Here is a 19090-nt window from a genome sequence, read left to right on the forward strand (position 1 = left end):
CCTAATATGGACATGCCGGAGGTGAGACAAAAGCAACGGCCGTGAAAAGTGACGTACACGAGTAAATCACAGGCGCTATTTTTACTTCAGTGGGAGGAAAGTGGGTGTAAATTTCTAAAGAAATCCTTCAGCCACAGAGCTTTTCTTTAAAAACCCAATGGTCTTATTATGCAGATAACGTTATACATGGAACTTAATTTGTGCTTATTTATTTGTATGCTGTGCCCACCAAAAAAGGTTAAAAGTGAGATATAAACATTCTAGTGAGTTGTACTAGTATTTCTTTTCTTCCTTCTATTGTCCATGAACTTTCACTTTCTCATTTTCTATTAGAAGAAGACCTAACCGTTAACCAAGAACTAATCTCAATTGCAATATTGATAAGATAAGATAAACATTTAGTTTTAAAGGCATCCAGTGCCTGCGCTCAACATGCCATATTGGACATATTGGTATTGACATTGACCCTGCCATTTATCACGCATTCGTCACCAAAAATAGACCCAAAACAAGTTACGTGAGAATTCCCTTTTAATCTATTACTTTTGTAAAATAACAATACCAACTTCAATACCAAACATAAATAGCTACTAAGCGAGAACCTGCTACGATATGAAACAATGGACCGTTTTCTTGGGTCATCGATATCGCATTTTTGCCTAAACCTTACAGACAATGACAGATGGTCTAAGGTCTAAGTAGGATTGATTCAACCAACTTAAATTAATACATCATTAAAAAATGACCAGGAAATTTAATTTGAAAGATTGCATGGTTCTATTCTATTTCTTTAAACTTAGTCGCCTTGTCGGAGAATGCTCTCCCATTGAGAGTGAGCCTTATCCTTGCATCTTCTTTGAAATACGATAAGACAAGCAAATATAGAAGGATGGTTTTCCATTCAACACTGATATCGTTGTCTTCTGGGTTGTTCCGGCTCCAAAGACGTCGTCCTGTTCTTTCTCTACAGATCTTTCTTGGAGTCCAAGCTCTCTTTCTCTTACTCTCACGTGGTCTCGCAGTACTGCAGACAGTGCATTGCATTGCGAATTTCGAACGCAGGGCGGCGCTGTGAGACCGCCACACATGCTCAGTGCGAAACGCCAACAGTAATGGCGCAGTGACGCTCTCTGGTGCTGTGGGTTTAAAAGAAATAATCCTTCAGCAATCCAGCTTCTCCCGAGCCATCCGTGACCGAGCAATACGTAGATCAACTTCTAAGTTATTCAAGAAGGTTAACTAAGGAGTACAGTCATGTTTGAAATCGACGAAGGTGAGATTTCGTATCCTAAATTCCTGGTAGCTTCCGAAGATCTTGGGAAGTCAAAACTGCACTCTTTGTTCCCGCCGCATCATAACATAACATTTCCAGTCTTTGAGTCAATATAAATACATTTGCATATGTGCCATGCTTATATGCTAGCAGTTACTACGAGGAGCACTACTCGGCTTCAATGACGCAGCTTCAATGACAAAGTTTTGCTTTGCTGTGCTTCTTACTTTGCACTTGGAAGTTTTAGACCAGGGTGGGAGGGGGGCGACTATATAAATACAGGTAGTTGAAAAAGGAAAATGAATTTCTGTTCACAGCAGGATTGATTTTTATCGCTGCATGTTTCTGTGTGTAGCTACATGTATTTGAAATATATTTTCTTTTGCTGTATAGTGTTATACTGTATTCGACTTTGAATTTTGAAAGACTAACAAAAAAAATTATGTATGTGCAGCATGTGCATTAGCCGTGGACGACTCTGGTACACCTTTTTGCATGATAATGCCGTTGACAGAGTCGTGAAAAGCTCCATAGGCCAAAACCAACCTTTGCCGTGCCGGGCCTCATGCAACGGGCCGGCCCCGTTTTTTTTTGTGTCCCTGGCTTCCCGACGCACTCACCTGCCGGGCCGGGGGGATAAGACCCTAAACAAACGCAGCATTTAACCACAACACGGCCTCGGAAAACAGGTCGGACCCTGAGTTTACGACAGATTACGTACGTCATGATACCTGCAGCTTGAACGTTGAGAGTTGAAAATAACGACGTAATCTGTCGTAAACTCAGGGTCCGACCTGTTTTGCGGGCCGATTCCTGAATTCAAAATGGCGCCGATCGCCGATGATTTGTATGGAGTTACGTGCTCCGAGGCCGTGTTGTGGTTAAATGCTGCGTTTGTTTAGGGTCTTATCCCCCCAGGGACACAAAAAAACCGGGGCCGGCCCGTTGCATGAGGCCCGGCACGGCAAAGGTTGGTTTTGGCCTATGGAGCTTTCCACGACTCTGTCACCGGCATTATCATGCAAAAAGGTGTACCAGAGTCGTCCACGGCTACATGTGCATGTGTTTTTTGTATGGGTGTGGGGGAGGGCAACTTGTAAATGTGCATACCTGTTTTGCCTTCCCGTTCACTTTGTGGAAAATCCTAATAAAGAAACAAACAAATCTCCATCCCCTTACAGAGTACACGTACCAGGAGGAGGATGAGACAGACGAGATCACGCCTGACCTGTGGCAGGAGGCGTGCTGGATCGTCATCAGCTCATACTTCGATGAGAAGGGTCTGGTGCGCCAGCAGCTGGACTCCTTCGATGAGTTCATCCAGATGTCCGTGCAGCGGATCGTGGAGGATTCGCCACAGATCGACCTGCAGGCCGAGGCACAACATCTCACCATGGAGGCCGAAGTACCGGTGAGTTGGGCTCATGTTAGACTGATTTGATTATATGGATGACATCCTCTGGTCACCCCCAAACTGATATGAGTGTATGATGGGAGGAGGGTGATGTTGAATTCCTCCCGCAGGTTTACCGCTTTGCGAGGTATGGAGCTCCGGAGATGGAAGTAGCAAAGAAAGACAGGAGCACAAAAAAGGCGTCGGAATGCTAAGACTTCAATAAAAAAATTGAAAAAACACTTGTGTTTGTTCTTTGAATCCAACATCTTAATGTTGCTGTTCGGATGTCAAACGGACGCTAAGGTTAGTGTACATCTACTAGACACATGAAGTCATTAAGTCGTGTTTTGTTTTTGTTTGTTGTTTTAGCCTCGCTACCTGCTGAACTTCGAACAGATCTACCTGTCCAAACCCACTCACTGGGAGAAGGACGGTGCACCCAGCCCCATGATGCCCAACGAAGCTCGACTCCGAAACCTGACGTGAGGACAACAATTCTCTTAAGATCTTTACTCAAAGATCTGACTTTTAAGATTGTTCCACACTTTTGTTCTGTTCTATCACGTGAAAAATGTTGTGGCATGCGTTTTCACCGGCAGGTTGAGAAGCAGATGATGAAATGTTGATATGGCAGACTCTGAAAAAGAGTGATTGCAAAATATTTTTGTTGATGCTTCTCTATCTGAGAGTTAGCTAGTCTGTGGATGCTACCATGAACAAGATTAGTAATAATTACCCTGTAACTTAACTTGGTACTTTGTCTGGCCACAGACCATTCAAATTTATAGTAGGATAGAAATACAAAGTGGAGAAAATACCCTCACAGCTTGGGGTACAACGTAAAAATAACATTTGTGAACTTTTTTCCTCAGGTATTCTGCACCCCTGTATGTGGACATCACCAAAACTATCGTCAAAGATGGCGAAGAGCGAATAGAGACGCAACACCAGAAAACTTTCATTGGGAAGATTCCCATCATGCTTCGCTCCACGTACTGTCTTCTGAGCGGCCTGACAGACAGAGACTTGACGGAGTTAAACGAATGTCCGTTAGACCCCGGAGGGTACTTCATCATCAACGGTTCTGAGAAGGTTCTGATCGCTCAAGAAAAGATGGCGACAAACTCAGTGTACGTGTTCGCGAAAAAGGACTCGAAGTACGCCTTTACAGGGGAGATCAGATCGTGTTTGGAGCACTCGTCAAGACCGACAAGCACACTGTGGGTTCACATGCTGGCCAGAGGAGGAACGGTTAGTTGGTGTAACCAATAAGTGCGAGTAAAGAAGAAAGTTGAGACAGTTCTTATATAGAGTTCGTTTTGTGAAGAAAACTTGAAAAATTAATCAAAGTTCAAATATGGAGATTTTTTTCGTCATGCAATGATGTCTTATCTAGTCACCAAATCTGACATATAAGATGGAGACACTCTGGTCTACTGAGCATGACTGCCTCACAGGCCTCTTAAGTGTTCTACATGCAGCTAGTATGTGTCTGTAGTTCAACTTTGTAATGTCTTTACCTCCAGGGTCAGAGAAAGAGTGCCATTGGTCAGCGTATCGTGGCGGTTCTGCCGTACATCCGTCAGGAGATTCCCATCATCATCGTTTTCCGCGCCTTGGGCTTCGTGTCCGACAGAGACATTCTGGAACACATCATCTATGACTTTGATGACCCAGAAATGATGGAAATGGTGAGACAAAAATCAAGCTACAGACTGTGTTAAAGTGTTTGTTTTTTTTTGGTACAGAAGTAATGTTTTGGGTGGCTGAGTTATGTGTTTCTGTCTGATCCAAACAGTAGGTTGACAGCACATGGGTGGGGGAAGATTGACAGAATGAGATGAGGTCAACAGGTCCGACACAGGAAATGGAGTGAACATGAAGGTCCAGAATCTGGCCGGGAGTCAGCAGGAATATGGTGCTCGACATGGGCTGTGGGGGAATTCAGGAAGCCGGGATTTCCTACATATATTAAAACTTCTCAAAAGTCTGAAATCTATGATTTCTTGTTCATGCCGTGATGTCTTATCTAGTCACCAAATCTGACACATCAGATGGGGACAATATATGGTCTACTGAGCTGAGCACATCACGAAGACTTGAAGTTTTTGCTATGTCTGTGTCTGAAATAAAACAAACTGTTCTGTTCCTCTAGTTAAAACCCTCCCTGGATGAAGCCTTTGTCATCCAAGAGCAGAATGTGGCCCTGAACTTCATCGGTGCGAGAGGTGCCAAGCCCGGTGTGACCAAGGACAAAAGAATCAAGTACGCCCGAGAGATCCTGCAGAAAGAGATGTTGCCTCATGTGGGCATCAGCGACTACTGTGAGACTAAGAAGGCTTATTTCTTAGGGTAAGGCATTCTTCTGTATTATCTTTAATTATTCGTTGGGAATCAACTAGGTCCAGACCTATTTGCGGAGAGGATGTAGGACTCGGGAGCTATAATAGGTTTGGTAACCAGGCTAATAATGTCTTCCTCTTTTTCCTATAGGGCTAAAAAAAATTTGGGTGCACCACATGAAATAAAGTAGAATGTCAGCTAAATTTAATTACTATTTTTACTGCCTTTCTTCAGCGCTTGAATTTGAAATTCTATACCCAATTTTTAACATGTAAAACAACAAACTTACAAAGGTGTTACTGTTTTTTTCTATCAAATGTCAAGAATAGAATTTTTATGTACCTACCTCTACAGAATTATCGAAGTACACACGTGGACCCATGGTTAAAAGATAGATGCACAGTTCCAATTTTGGGTGTACAAAAGTGTATTATGCGCCCAGTATCTCCATACCTTCCTCATAAGCAAGTCAAAAACACTACGGTACCTGCCTCTCCTCCCAGGTACATTGTACACAGACTGCTGCTGGCAGCGTTGGGTCGGAGAGAGCTGGACGACCGTGATCACTATGGCAACAAGCGTCTGGACCTGGCCGGGCCGCTGCTGGCTTACCTGTTCCGCGGCCTGTTCAAGAACCTGACCAAGGAGGTCCGCATATACGCACAGAAGTTCATCGACAGGGGGAAGGTAAGGTCCATATTGTTAACTAGTTAATGTCTTGGCAAGAAAGCTTTTCTTAATGATTTTATGAAAAATTTCATCTAAATACAATTATCTGTATATCAGCAAAATTAAAGTATTGACAGAAGTACATAAAGTCAGCTCTTTTTGCTGTGCAATGTCTTTAAATGAATTGAAAAGTTGTTGATTATCAGTAAATGAATCATTTTATCTCATAATGTGTACTGTCAATAGAGAAGATATGACAATGATGTTTGAATCTGTGTTTGTAGAGCTGTCTATGACTGGGTATGGTATGGCAAAGCAGTGTTGTGATTATATGAAGCTCAGTACTCAAGCCCTGTTTTTAACTTTTATTCCTGTCCCTTTTTTAGGACTTCAACCTGGAGCTTGCTATCAAGACACGAATCATCACAGATGGGTTGAAGTATTCCCTGGCCACAGGAAACTGGGGTGATCAGAAGAAGGCTCACCAGGCCAGGGCTGGGGTGTCACAGGTTAGTACCACCGTATCACAACATACGGGAACGGGTGTTTCTCTTATCATTGTGGAAAAGGGCACATAACTTTGAAGTCCTCTATGATGAAATATTTTCTCACGACTTCTGTGATGAAAATTGAACTCTCTCTTCCTGAGAGGACTACTGTTGTTCAATGGATTTTTTTTAAACAGCCATTCGCTGTGTCCAAAATCTTTGCACAAAGGAAAAGACAACCATTTGGCCATCTTTTTTACACTGACATGTTGCTTTTAAAGCATTTGAATTCAATTCCTTTTTAACGGTCAAAAGGCTTTCTACATGTTGTACCTTGTCATAGTATTTTAAAATCTAATATAAAAGAAACAAAATAGGAAAAAGTATCAAAACTGTAGAAAAATTGAAAGATTCTTCAGCTAAGTATGTTGATTTTCCCCAGGTGTTGAACAGACTGACGTTTGCCTCCACCCTGTCCCATCTGCGCCGTCTGAACTCTCCCATTGGTCGAGACGGCAAGCTGGCCAAACCCCGACAGCTGCACAACTCCCTCTGGGGCATGATCTGTCCAGCAGAGACCCCTGAGGTAAGCAACTGGTACTGCAGTGGTCAACTTTGTCATAACTTTTCAGTTACATGTGCTGTGCATGCAGTGACACTGTGTTCTAATAGCCCTAATAGCCCTGAGTTCATAACAACCTAAATCAGTGGCATGATCAGTCCAGCAGAGACCCCTGACTTGAGCAACTGGTACTGCAGTATAATGGTAAATTTCACTCGTCTTGCTCCCCCAGGGCCAGGCTGTAGGTCTGGTGAAGAACCTTGCCCTGATGGCGTACATCTCTGTGTTTTCATAACAATCTCAATATTAGGGGTATTTTTGTCCAGCAGAGACCCCTGACTTGAGCGGCTGGTATTGCAGTATACTGGTAAACTTCATGTGTCTTGTTCCCCCAGGGCCAGGCTGTAGGTCTGGTGAAGAACCTTGCCCTGATGGCGTACATCTCGGTGGGTTCTCAGCCCTCTCCCATCCTGGAGTTCCTGGAGGAGTGGAGTATGGAGAACCTGGAGGAGGTGGCTCCCTCCGCCATCGCTAACGCCACCAAGATCTTTGTGAACGGCTGCTGGGTGGGCGTGCACCGCGACCCTGAACAGCTCATGAACACGCTCAAGAAACTCAGACGACAGGTCAGGAACCGAAACAGGAATATATATAAGGATAACAGTGATTCAAACCGTAGGGGAGGGTCACTAGTGACTAGTGACACAACAGTGGTAGTTGAAGTTGGCTGTCTACCAAGCAAGTGTACTTGTGCCAGTCTGTCATTGTTTTTAAGGCAATTATGGGTCCCGGGTTCTATCCCCTGCCTGTTGTTGTGCCCTTTGCACAACTGCTCTCACTGTACGGTGGAGTGATGTGCACCGGGCCTTTCGGCTAATCGTTGATACTGTGTCCAAACACTGAGGAGGGCATGGACGGTTGTGGTGTCGCCAATGTGCAAAGCTCTTCATTTGTGTCACAAAGAACTTAACAATTTTTTTGAGTTGACAGCCTCTTCCAAACTGCGGGCTATTGGTTCCATAAAATAAAGAAATTTTGTTTTGTTTTGCTTTTTAGATGGACATCATCGTGTCTGAGGTTTCCATGGTGAGAGACATCCGGGAGCGGGAGATCCGGATCTTCACGGATGCAGGGCGAATCTGCCGACCGCTGCTGATCGTGGAGAAACAGAAGCTCCTGCTGAAGAAACACCATGTGGACATGCTGAAGGAGAGGGAGTACAACAACTACAGGTGAACAACTCTGCTGATCACAGGAGATGGTGTTTGTGATATAGAAAATGTAACTAACAATGTTCTAGCTAGCATAACGAGCTTAGGGGATCCCTACAATGAGATTTAGACCCCTTTGCTGTAATTTAGGCCACTACACTACTTATGTTTCTTTCTGGGGAGAATAAGGCTGTAACAGAAGGAAAACTTTAGGTTACAAAGTTTGTCCCTCAGGTCAATTAAAATGAAGGAAATAGTGTCTAGGCGGTAGTTGGAAGCATTCACACTGGAATGTTTTGTGAGTAAAACATTCATGTTGAAAAGCTTCCTAGACAAAAACAGGAAGATCTCTGAGAAAGTTTCTGCAGAACAGAGGCTTTTTTCGTTCCCCTTCCAACAGTTTAAACAAGTCACGCAGACGTCACTGAATTTGTCCCCCTAGCAGCATGTTCTCAAACTGCAGTTCCCCTGTTCTCCCTCAGTTGGCAGGACCTGGTAGCGGGGGGCGTGGTGGAGTACATCGACACCCTGGAGGAGGAGACGGTGATGTTAGCCATGACCCCGGATGACCTGCAGGACAAGGGCGTGGCGTACTGCTCCACCTACACCCACTGTGAGATCCACCCCTCCATGATCCTGGGGGTGTGTGCCTCCATTATCCCCTTCCCTGATCACAACCAGGTCAGTCCACTGGCAGGATTAGTTTGATTGAATTTATTACACTGTATAGAGTGTTTTACAGCCAGGCCTGCCCAACTAGCTGCTAGACAATAGACAATTAACAATTGGATGAATTACCTACCTTTTGTAGGTTTATGGTTGTTACATAGTAACTACATGTAGTACAATGCCACAGGCTATTGTAAATTTGCGGTTGTTTTATTTCTCAGTGTTATAGAGCCGCACAATTCAGCATTACATTAATACTGATAATGCATTGAAAATGCTTATTCACATCATGAAATTGCACTGAAGAGGTCTCCACAACAACCACTGAGAAAGCTGACAGATTTACAGTTTAGTTTTGATTTTTAGGGACTTGGCAGGTTTTAACCAAGGTATTAAGAATGATTTCTTGCTGATTTTTCCTTCCTCAGTCTCCCCGTAACACATACCAGTCTGCTATGGGTAAGCAGGCCATGGGAGTCTACATCACCAACTTCCATGTGCGTATGGACACCCTGGCCCACGTGCTGTACTACCCACAGAAACCCCTCGTCACCACGCGATCCATGGAGTACCTCCGCTTCCGAGAACTCCCCGCCGGAATCAACGCCATCGTCGCCATCGCGTCGTACACGGGGTACAACCAGGAGGACTCCGTCATCATGAACGCGTCCGCCATCGACCGCGGGCTGTTCCGCAGCGTGTTCTACCGATCGTACAAGGAGTCGGAGTCCAAGAAAGGTCTGGACCAAGAGGAGATCTTTGAGAAGCCGACGAGGGATGAAGTCACGGGTAGGTTTGTCGGTTTGTAATGCTGCAGCTGGAGAAATGTCGGCAACTTGACGTTTGAGGAGCAGATGATGAGATCTTGATATGGCAGACTCTGAGAAAAGAGTGATTGCAAAATATTCATGTTGATGCTTCTCCAAGAGTTACATAACCTCTAAATGCTTTCTGTTCACCTCATCAGATTCTAAACAACTTGTACATTTCTCTGTGCCAAAAATCTTTATTGTGTATCAAACTATACCAGCTTGTGTTAGTGTTTGTGTACAGTGTGTGAGTCACTGTTCCCGCCCTACAGGCATGAGGAATGCCATCTATGACAAGCTGGATGATGATGGGATCATCGCACCTGGGGTGAGGGTGTCAGGAGAGGACGTCATCATCGGGAAGACAGTCACCCTGCCCGAGAACGAAGATGAGGTAAGGAGAATCTAGTTCTGCCACTTAAGATGTGTAACATAGAGGAAAAGTTTGTTGCTCTTTTTTAAATAAAAAAGTAAAGATCTTTGAAAAGGTTACAAGGAATGAAGTGACAGGTAAGTTGAACACTCATAACTTCTTAGCAGGTAGGGCACTTTTTGAAAGTTGAGAAGCAGATGATGAAATCTTGATAAGGCAGACTCTGAGAAAAGAGTGATTGTAAGATATTTTTGTTGATGCTTCTCAGGGAGTTTTAAAACTTCACCGATGTATAATTTAGTGCAACATGATAAGGTTCCAGTGTGTGAATGTGTCACGTTGATTTGGTTATTTGTCCCCAGCTTGAGAGTACGACCAAGCGGTTCACCAAGCGAGACTCCAGCACCTTCCTGCGCAGCAGTGAGACAGGCATTGTGGACCAGGTCAGACCTTTGTACTTAGTGTACTATCTTTAGTAACTATCCACATACTAATGTATATGCTGGTTTTCATGGTATCAGAGTATGATTGCACTTTTGTCTTGGAGTATTGGAGAAATTATTTGTAATGAAGAAGATAGTTTGTATCTGTGCATACTATAATAGCTTCTGAGCGTATCCTTTAGCATAAGTCATTGTAACTTTGTAGTAGTATTGATGTCCATTGTCATGTTCACCCCCAGGTTATGGTGTCCATTAACCAGGAGGGTTACAAGTTCTGCAAGGTCAGAGTTCGCTCTGTCCGCATCCCGCAGATCGGTGACAAGTTCGCCAGTCGGCACGGTCAGAAGGGAACGTGTGGAATCACGTACAGGCAGGAGGTGGGCAGAAACTTCAGCTTTCAGTCAGACAAACCCTTTTGCTGTTTCGTTTTAATTTTTAGTGTCTTTTTTAATTTTAGATGATTTAATTTTAGTATTTTGTTCTATGAGAAGAATTTTCAGACCATCAACTCTGTAACAAGAATTGAAGCAACAGGACATGGTATCACAGCCAACAAGTCTTTTATACTTGTATTCAGGGAATGCAGAAAGTGACACTAGGGCAGTAGCTTAATAAGCTATAGCCTATATAGCTAGTATCACTGTAATTACACTCAAAGCTACCAGTGACTGGTGTTAGTGTTTCAACTACACTCAAGGTACCACCAGAGAGGCACAAAAATTTTTCCCCCCCCAAAATCAGGCAAAAATCAATGCAAGTCATCTATGAAATTTCCTTGCTGTTGCCTCACTAAGTTACATTTATCCCTACCAAACCATGTCCCCAGGACATGCCATTCACAGCAGAAGGCATCAGTCCTGACATCATCATCAACCCCCACGCCGTGCCGTCACGTATGACCATCGGCCATCTGATCGAGTGTCTGCAGGGGAAGGTGTCGGCCAACAAGGGCGAGATCGGCGACGCCACGCCCTTCAACGACGCTGTCAACGTGCAGAAGATCTCCAACCTCCTCCACGAGTACGGCTACCATCTGAGAGGAAACGAGGTACGTATACAAGTTGACGTGCTCTTCAGCTAAGTTGGCCTGAGAACTTGAGAACTATCATATGTTTTTCCCTGTGGTCAGGATCAGATACTGTAAATGCATGTACTTTCCAAGCGGTTTTACTTCAGTTTCAGAAATTAAACTATGGCTGATAATTCACACTAGATGCTGTACACAACAGAACACCAAACCTAGAGTGCTACTGTCATCTTTTGAGATGGAAGTATGCCTTACTTCACAATTGGAGGAAAAGAAGGATTTCACAGATAAAACAGTTCTGTAGTACAGTAGAATTGCAAAACACATTTTGTGGTGCCACAATTTCACAGTAAGTGGTCACCACAAAAATAAAACCACTGCAGACATTTCAAGATCTACGGTATCCTATTGACCCATGTATCAAGGTCGTATGTATGGAAGTTAAAGTGTTCCAATGCCACTATCCCCAGGTGGTGTACAATGGGTTCACGGGGAGGAAGCTCGCCACACAGCTGTTCATTGGCCCCACCTACTACCAGCGCCTCAAGCATATGGTGGACGACAAGATCCACTCTCGTGCCCGGGGTCCTGTGCAGAACCTGAACAGACAGCCCATGGAGGGCAGATCAAGGTGAGGCTGTCAGCTGGACACTGACTACCTGTGTTCTAAACTGGCTATACTGTGTTGTTGTTTAAAGTTCTTTGGCAGGGGAAAGCTTGAGGAGCAAGTGATGAAATCTTGATAAGGCAGACTCTGAAAAAAGAGTGATTGCAAAATATTCATGTTGATGCTTCTCTGGGAGTTTGCTAGCCTGTGCACCATGCGTGAAGTATTTCCTTATCAAGATAGTCCCAATTTAAATAACCTTCTCTCTGCTGCCTAACCCTGCGAATAATGGAGAATTAGTGGCGAAATTGCTAGTTAGCATGCTAAAGGTTACACTGGCTGACGTGTAGTTGTGTTCCCCACCAGGGACGGAGGTCTCCGTTTCGGTGAGATGGAACGTGACTGTCAGATCGCCCACGGTGCGGCACAGTTCCTGCGGGAGCGGCTGTTCGAGGTGTCGGACCCGTACCAGGTGCACGTGTGTAACCTGTGCGGCCTGATCGCCATCGCCAACCTGAGGAACCAAACCTTCGAATGCAGGGGCTGCAAGAACAAAACTCAGGTAAACCTATGGCCTCAGCTTTGGTCTGTGTTTAGGATTTTAACTTGTGCCAATGTACATATGTGGCACTCCCCAAATGATACCGTTTTAAGAGATGTCTGTTAGACTACATTGTGTTGGCTTTGGCCATGTCCTCACCCAGGCGTCCTTTTTTTTTCTTGTCCCCCTGCAGGTTTCAAAGATCAGGATCCCGTACGCCTGCAAACTGCTGTTCCAGGAGTTGATGGCCATGAGTATTGCACCACGTATGATGACACAGTGAGGGACTATCAATCACTTCCTGCAAGTGTCTGAAAGGCCTGGATATTTTGCCAAAACTGAAAATGTCCATAAAAATTGTATTTTTTTTTTTTTGTCATGGTTTCCCAGATGAATACATCAATGTAAAGCTACTTGACCAGACAGCAGTGGTTTTCTTGAATCATGAGTAATGGAAGAAAAAAAAATTGAAATGTGTCCAAAGGTGATTAGCAAGTGTTGAAGACCATTTAGTTCTACTTTTTGTTATCTGTGAGCATCTTCAGATCAGCAACTTGGTACTGCATACTAAGGTCACTATGCGCGTTTGATAGAGGTGTAATACTAGTATATGTAGCAGGAAATAGCCAACATTACATTTGAGTACTTTGTATTTTGCATACGTACTAACAGTATGCACATCAATATCGAACACCTGCAATTCACTAGAAACCACCAAGTCTTCATGAGGGTTTCTCGTCATATACATTTTAATGAACATAACTTGGTTGTTAGTGACAAGACCATCCTGTTGTACAGCTTTTGGAATGGTCTAGTTACTTGCTTGACTTCTAGTCATGTTTATGTACATAAAATATGCAAGTTTTGAAAGATATTAATAAAGAGATGGAAAGAAGTTGGGATGACTATTATATTACAATAGTAAATGCTATTCCTAGTTTAAAGTGCTGCAATCTTTGCAGCGCTGAGTATTCTCAATGTGATGCAAATTAAGACAAGCGTTGGACAAGGCAGCAGGGATGGACAGAGATAGGTCCTTATGTCATGTATACATGGGGGGACAAAGTCCTTCATGGTTCCTCCTTAATGCAAGAAGTTTCCCTGGTGGTAAACTGTACAACCAGTGATGGATATAATATGTACTCATGCATCCAGCTGGATAGTTTTAATCAACCTTCAGCTGCTTGTAGTATTAGCCCTGTTCTAGGATTGTCTTTGTCAAGATGCCATCAACATTGCAGAAGCCCAGAATAACCTACTTTATATCTTTTTTGACCACATATACTAGTAATTTTCAATAACAAGTTGTTTTTTTACAACTTAAATTTTTAGTTGAACCCTGCACATAGTTAACTTTGAAGTACATTTTTAATGTGCACAGAACTGTGATGGGAAGAACAGACAGTTATTATGTTGGAACTAAATAGTAGATCTACTATACAAAAAGATTGTGGCTAACGGTAAGCTACATGTATATTTGCCCTTGGTCCTCAAATCTAATAGGAAAAACAACATTACACAAAAATAAAACATACTTGGCCATAAAAGAAAATTAACAAGCCATGTCCTGAAGAAGCATGTACCACATTGGGAAAAACATTAAAATTGGCCTATATAATAGAGACCCTACTATAATTGCACATTTATTTCTGAACATACTCCCAATGGTATGCAACGTATAACAGTAGAATCTCATCTGATATTGGGCTTTTACCTCTTCCCAAGAAATACTTGTTAGTATGTGTATAATGCATCTAATACATCAACAATGTAGACTATTTAAAGCAACACTGGAATATTTACAGCATTTGACCTATAATTATCCTAAGTAGTTGTTCATGTTTACCCTGGAAGAATATACATCAACAGATTGTCCCGTTTTCATATTTGGCATATTCAATAAAATGATAATTTATTTTTTTTTAACCTAACAAAAACTGCACACCAATAAAATGCTAGGCGCCAATTTCCTATACAATACAATGTGTACATCACAATGATGTTAGCAACACTTTCTTTTCCAACAATGTTCCAGTTTTTTGCAATATAGAATATAGTCACAAAATGCTGCGGCTGTGTTCATTTGCACCAGTCCTCTTTTTATCTACTGTAGTTATCAACTTGGTTATCCTTGCAGTAATACAATTTTGTACAGCATTAAATAGAAGAAATAATATTAGTATTATTGGAATGCTATATATTCAGCAAAAAAGGTTGAACGAGCTGCTTCAGCTCATAGTAACACCTTTCCACAAAAAGAGGAAAACTATGCAAGTGACAATTACAATATTGTATAGGTAATCTAGATTTCAATAATTTTGCAATTTAATATACTAGATGTTCCCAGATTTCTCCTTTCATAAATTACATTTACCTAAGGACTAAGGTGACATGAGCTTGCATCAATATAATTCACAATCTATATAATGTTGATACCAAAAGGCGTCATTTTTGAGCCTTCGAAACAAACAGTGATCAATGCAAGAGCCAAAATGTAAGCAGTAATTAAAGACAATCTTTTACAAGTTTTCCACTAAACTTTTCCAATAAACCTTAGCTGGAGCATCCTTAGTCAACTACATGTAGTCCCTTACATCCCTGTCACACTGTGGAAATATCAAGTCTGACTGAACTCTAAATGACATTTTCAGCAGTAATACGCCTGGCTTTCATCAAACGATTTTTATGGATCGGAGGAAGTTTTCCCACAGACCCCTGTACAACTTGATAGGTTACATTTTCTGGTGAAAAATAATTTTGACTCCTGGGGAATTTTTAATTTCTGGTGACCAAGTGCAGCTGAAGCTCATTGTGTGATGCCAGCTTAACCATCTTAAAACTACGGGTTTTTAAGATTACAATAGTCCCCCTTCCACCCCCTCACTAGTCTCAACATCTCCCTCCTGGTCCTGCCCCCCGTCCCCGCCGCCCTCCCCGGCTGGTTTCTCCTGAAGCTGAGCGTTCTCCGTCTGGACGTCCCTCAGCAGCTGCTGACCCTTGCCCCCTGCCTTGTGACAGTAGTGTTCCATGGCCGGCAGGTTGCCCAGGTTGTGCAGGTAGCGAGCGTACTCCAGGAAAATGGCCTCGATCAGGGAACGTGGTCACAGTCAAGGGAGGTAACAGTGTTTACAGGATAAGGCCCTATGTTACGCTTGCAAAGTAAGTTAAGTAACATTCTTGGGACAGACTTGCCAAAAAAGACTTGTATTTGACCTTTGGCAGTGGTTATTCCAGTCCCAACCTGTCTGAAACGTCATCATAAAAACATTATACAGCATCAAAATTATAGGACAACCTACAGCAAATGTGATTGTATTGTAAGTCACGGTTACATCTTTGCTGTCACGATTTACATATTAAATGTATCAAATTGAATGGACTATACTATATGGATCATAGCTCTTCTTTTTTGCTACGGACACTGTAAGTTCAGAACAATGACACCATATCCTTTGCAAACAACCCAATATTCAAGAAGGCTTCAAATTAACATTAAAACATTAAAACATTTTACATAGAAACCGTGGGCATGTCTTCAACTCCTGTGTCAGAAGCGTCCTACTCTACGCTTCTGAGACATGACCCGTGACAGCAGAGGACATGAAGAGACTAGCACGGAGTGACAGGGCCATGGTAAGATGGATGTGCTCCAGGAGACTGGCAGACTGCCAGTCAACTGAACAGCTTCATAGGTGGCTTGGAGTCCATAACATTCAGGACACAGTTAGGTATAACAGACTTAGATGGTACGGCCACCTCCAGAGAATGGACAGGGACAGATGGCCGAAGAGGATCCTCACACTGGATGTGGAGGGTCCAAACCCCCGTGGCCGCCCTAGAAGGAAATGGTATGACAACGTACGGGAGGACCTCCACCACCTGAACCTAGATAAAATTGACCCACAGGACAGAGGCAAGTGGCGTGCTGCCATCAAGCCCCAGATGTACTGTGCAAGCACGTCTAACCCTCGGAAGACGGGGAACAACAGACAATAAACCGGACAGTGAGTGAGTGAGATTTTGATTTAATTTGAAGTTGATGGCAAGATAACCTCTACAGAAAGGATATTAGTCTCTTCATTCAGGATGAGAACCCCAAACTCCAGACAGGCTTCAGCAAACAGAGCCGCCCGGTCAAAATGTCGCATACTGGAAGAAACAGGAGTTTATCATTATTATTATCAGGAGAATTGAGTCAGATTCAGTTTTTTATCAGTGAAATCAGAGAGCACTTTCATACAAATTAGCAACCTAGAAAGTTCATATCTCACCTGTACAATAGTTCCAACACCTTTAGAAAATGTCCAAGGGATAGCAGCACCAAGATAGCTTTACTCTATAAAAACAAAACATACACAGTTTAGTGTCTACCACCCACAGTGGATCTAGATCAAAAATAAGAGAGTCGAACTGGATACTAGTTTGGCAAGAGGAACTGGCTGACCAATCAGCAACATTAACATTTCTAAATATTATTACATCATAAAGTCTAGAAAGGTGACACATGATATGAGATAACCAATCAGCACCAAGGACATTTCTGTGATAACACATAGCCAATCTGAGGGTCCAGCCGACTCCTGCAGGATGTCACATGACATGGGATAGCCAATCAGCACCAAGGACACTTCTGTGATATCACATCATAGCCAATCTGAGGGTCCAGACGATTCCTACAGGATGTCACATGACATGGGGCGACCAATGAGCACCATTGACCAGGTAATCACAGGTATTCTCCTTCCCAGATGTCTGAGGTTATAGAATAAGATCCTACCTTGTAGTTGACAGCAGATGAGCAGAGATGATCCACCCATCGCTTCATCACCTCTGAGCACTCCACATTGTTCAGGGAGGCCTAAAAGGGCAGAAATATGTGATGGTACTTGTCTGCTAGATACATGTGCATTTTATAAGACTCTTGCATGAATCTTTTCTTGCTAAAATAATTTTTGCATCTTGAGTAAACATGTACAATGTAACTTGGTCCAATACAAGTTAATATCCATGACATCCTACAAGACTTTGAACATGACATTAAAATCAAAATCTGAACATGATGTTATAGACTCTTGTGCAAAACTATTGACGTATTTCATGAGCTGGAAATGTGCTATTTCAGTCCTCGGTACCTTGGCCAGCCAGGCAGCCTGGTCCCATTCCCCGTAGTCCTGCAGGTAGCGACAGGCATCAAACGCCTTGTCAATCAAACACAGCAGCTGTACACCCTCTGTGGGGAGAAGTCAGAGACTGTTAAGTAAACATCTTTGCAAGAAAGTACCATTGGCAAGAGTGTGTGCTTTAAGTGCAGTATCATTATCAAAATTAGTTGCTAGCACTAAATTTAAGACAAGAAATCAGAGATTTTAGACTACCGGGAAATACGTGTATTTGAGGGTCCATACAATCCTTGGCTTCCTGAATTCTCCCATGTCAACTTCTTATTCTTTCTGGCTGTCAGCAAGGGTCATTTCCTGTGTTTGAGTCTTTGACCTCCTGACATTCTGCCTGTCAATCTTCCCAATACCCACATGCTGGCAACCTACAGTGTCTGGACAAACAGCTCAGACACCCAAAGCAATACTTTAAAATTTGTACCAAGAGGCAATAAGACTTGAGGGAACACATGTAGGTGCAGAAGGAAGCAGGGTGTTTACTTGCCTGGCAGTTTGCCATTTGCGATGAGGTTGGTGGCCACCAGTTTGATGGTGCTCTGGGAGGCTCCCGAGGACCGGATGGTTGCTATGAGACATGCCCTGGAATAGATGAGTCTTTGTTCAGTTGAGGTTTCGCTAAAGCTATTCCATTCAAAAGGTGCAGGGAACAGTTCAGAAATTTGTGGACCTTTCCTCACCAAGCAAGGTCCTGTTCTGACCAACCAAAATTAGATTTGTGTCACCTTTCATTTTACTGGAATATGATGCACAATACAAAAGTATGGCAACAAAACACACAAAGCTTTCTAAAAACGAAATTCCTTGAGCAATCAGTGGTCACAGCCTGTAGTGAAAAGAAGGTGTTGTCAATACACAAAAATAGTAACTATGCAGCTTACCTTAGGGAATCTGAAAAGTAGTTGTCATTGTCAGCATCTGTCTCCAGGTACAGCTGCACTGCTCTGTCACTCTGTGGGTCAGATGGGGGGTTTTCAGATGGGTAAGGCTAGTTTTATCATGGGCGCATGTAAGTATCTGACACTGACATGGTAGCTAATCCATCATAAGGCTTTAGGTGTGAGCACATCTACTAAAATGTATTTAAAAAAATTACACACACATACAAAAACGCTTTCTGTACAAAACAGTGCGGCCTTACAAAGAAGATGCACGACATCTCCATGTCTATGATAATCATAATCAGTGAGTCTTTTCCCCCACATGTAAGTTGAACATACCTGGCCTAGCATGAGTAGTTTCTCAGCACAGTGCTGTGTGTGCTCGTATGTTGCTCTCTTACTGTCGTGTAGGTTGATCCTCTCCAGCTGGTATTTCTGTGAGAACAAAAAGCAACAAAATGTTAAGAAAGTAATTTTCAATGATGGCATGAAAACACATTCTTCTTCCAACCTTGCCAATTAATAAAAAGAAAGTCTAGTTACTGGTCAAAGTGACTAAGTTGATGCAATTTCTGACTGAAATGACAATGATTGTTTCTGACAAAAAAAACAACAATCTGTGCC

At 42.9% G+C, this 19090-nt stretch overlaps 2 protein-coding genes across 3 annotated transcripts in view; one reads left to right on the forward strand and one right to left on the reverse strand.

The window, feature by feature from the left end:
* Positions 1–1054: 1054 nt before the first annotated feature.
* LOC109486766 (DNA-directed RNA polymerase II subunit RPB2) lies at positions 1055–14452 on the forward strand. Its single transcript, XM_019790657.1, has 20 exons — positions 1055–1273; positions 2455–2684; positions 3039–3151; positions 3542–3920; positions 4196–4360; positions 4825–5021; positions 5516–5699; positions 6068–6190; positions 6612–6755; positions 7127–7357; positions 7788–7963; positions 8425–8623; positions 9040–9400; positions 9693–9814; positions 10156–10236; positions 10476–10613; positions 11063–11284; positions 11734–11894; positions 12237–12432; positions 12605–14452. Exons 1-20 carry the CDS (start codon positions 1255–1257, stop codon positions 12692–12694), a joined length of 3531 nt encoding a protein of 1176 aa, XP_019646216.1. The 5' UTR covers positions 1055–1254; the 3' UTR covers positions 12695–14452.
* Positions 14453–14560: 108 nt separating this feature from the next.
* Positions 14561–19090, reverse strand: part of LOC109486765 (WD repeat-containing protein 11-like) — a 29414-nt gene continuing 24884 nt past the window's right edge. For both annotated transcript variants that reach the window (XM_019790656.1, XM_019790655.1), the window contains exons 23-30: positions 18806–18901; positions 18467–18537; positions 18073–18167; positions 17544–17641; positions 17189–17269; positions 16683–16747; positions 16481–16560; positions 14561–15508 (exon numbers count right to left, since the gene is read on the reverse strand). In XM_019790656.1, the coding sequence (XP_019646215.1) occupies positions 15267–15508; positions 16481–16560; positions 16683–16747; positions 17189–17269; positions 17544–17641; positions 18073–18167; positions 18467–18537; positions 18806–18901 (828 nt within the window). In that variant the 3' untranslated portion in view covers positions 14561–15266. The remainder of the gene's footprint in view (positions 15509–16480; positions 16561–16682; positions 16748–17188; positions 17270–17543; positions 17642–18072; positions 18168–18466; positions 18538–18805; positions 18902–19090) is intronic.

This window comes from Branchiostoma belcheri, unplaced genomic scaffold (genome assembly GCF_001625305.1).
Source record: "Branchiostoma belcheri isolate BF01 breed outbred unplaced genomic scaffold, Haploidv18h27 scaffold83, whole genome shotgun sequence".
NCBI lineage: Eukaryota > Metazoa > Chordata > Leptocardii > Amphioxiformes > Branchiostomatidae > Branchiostoma > Branchiostoma belcheri.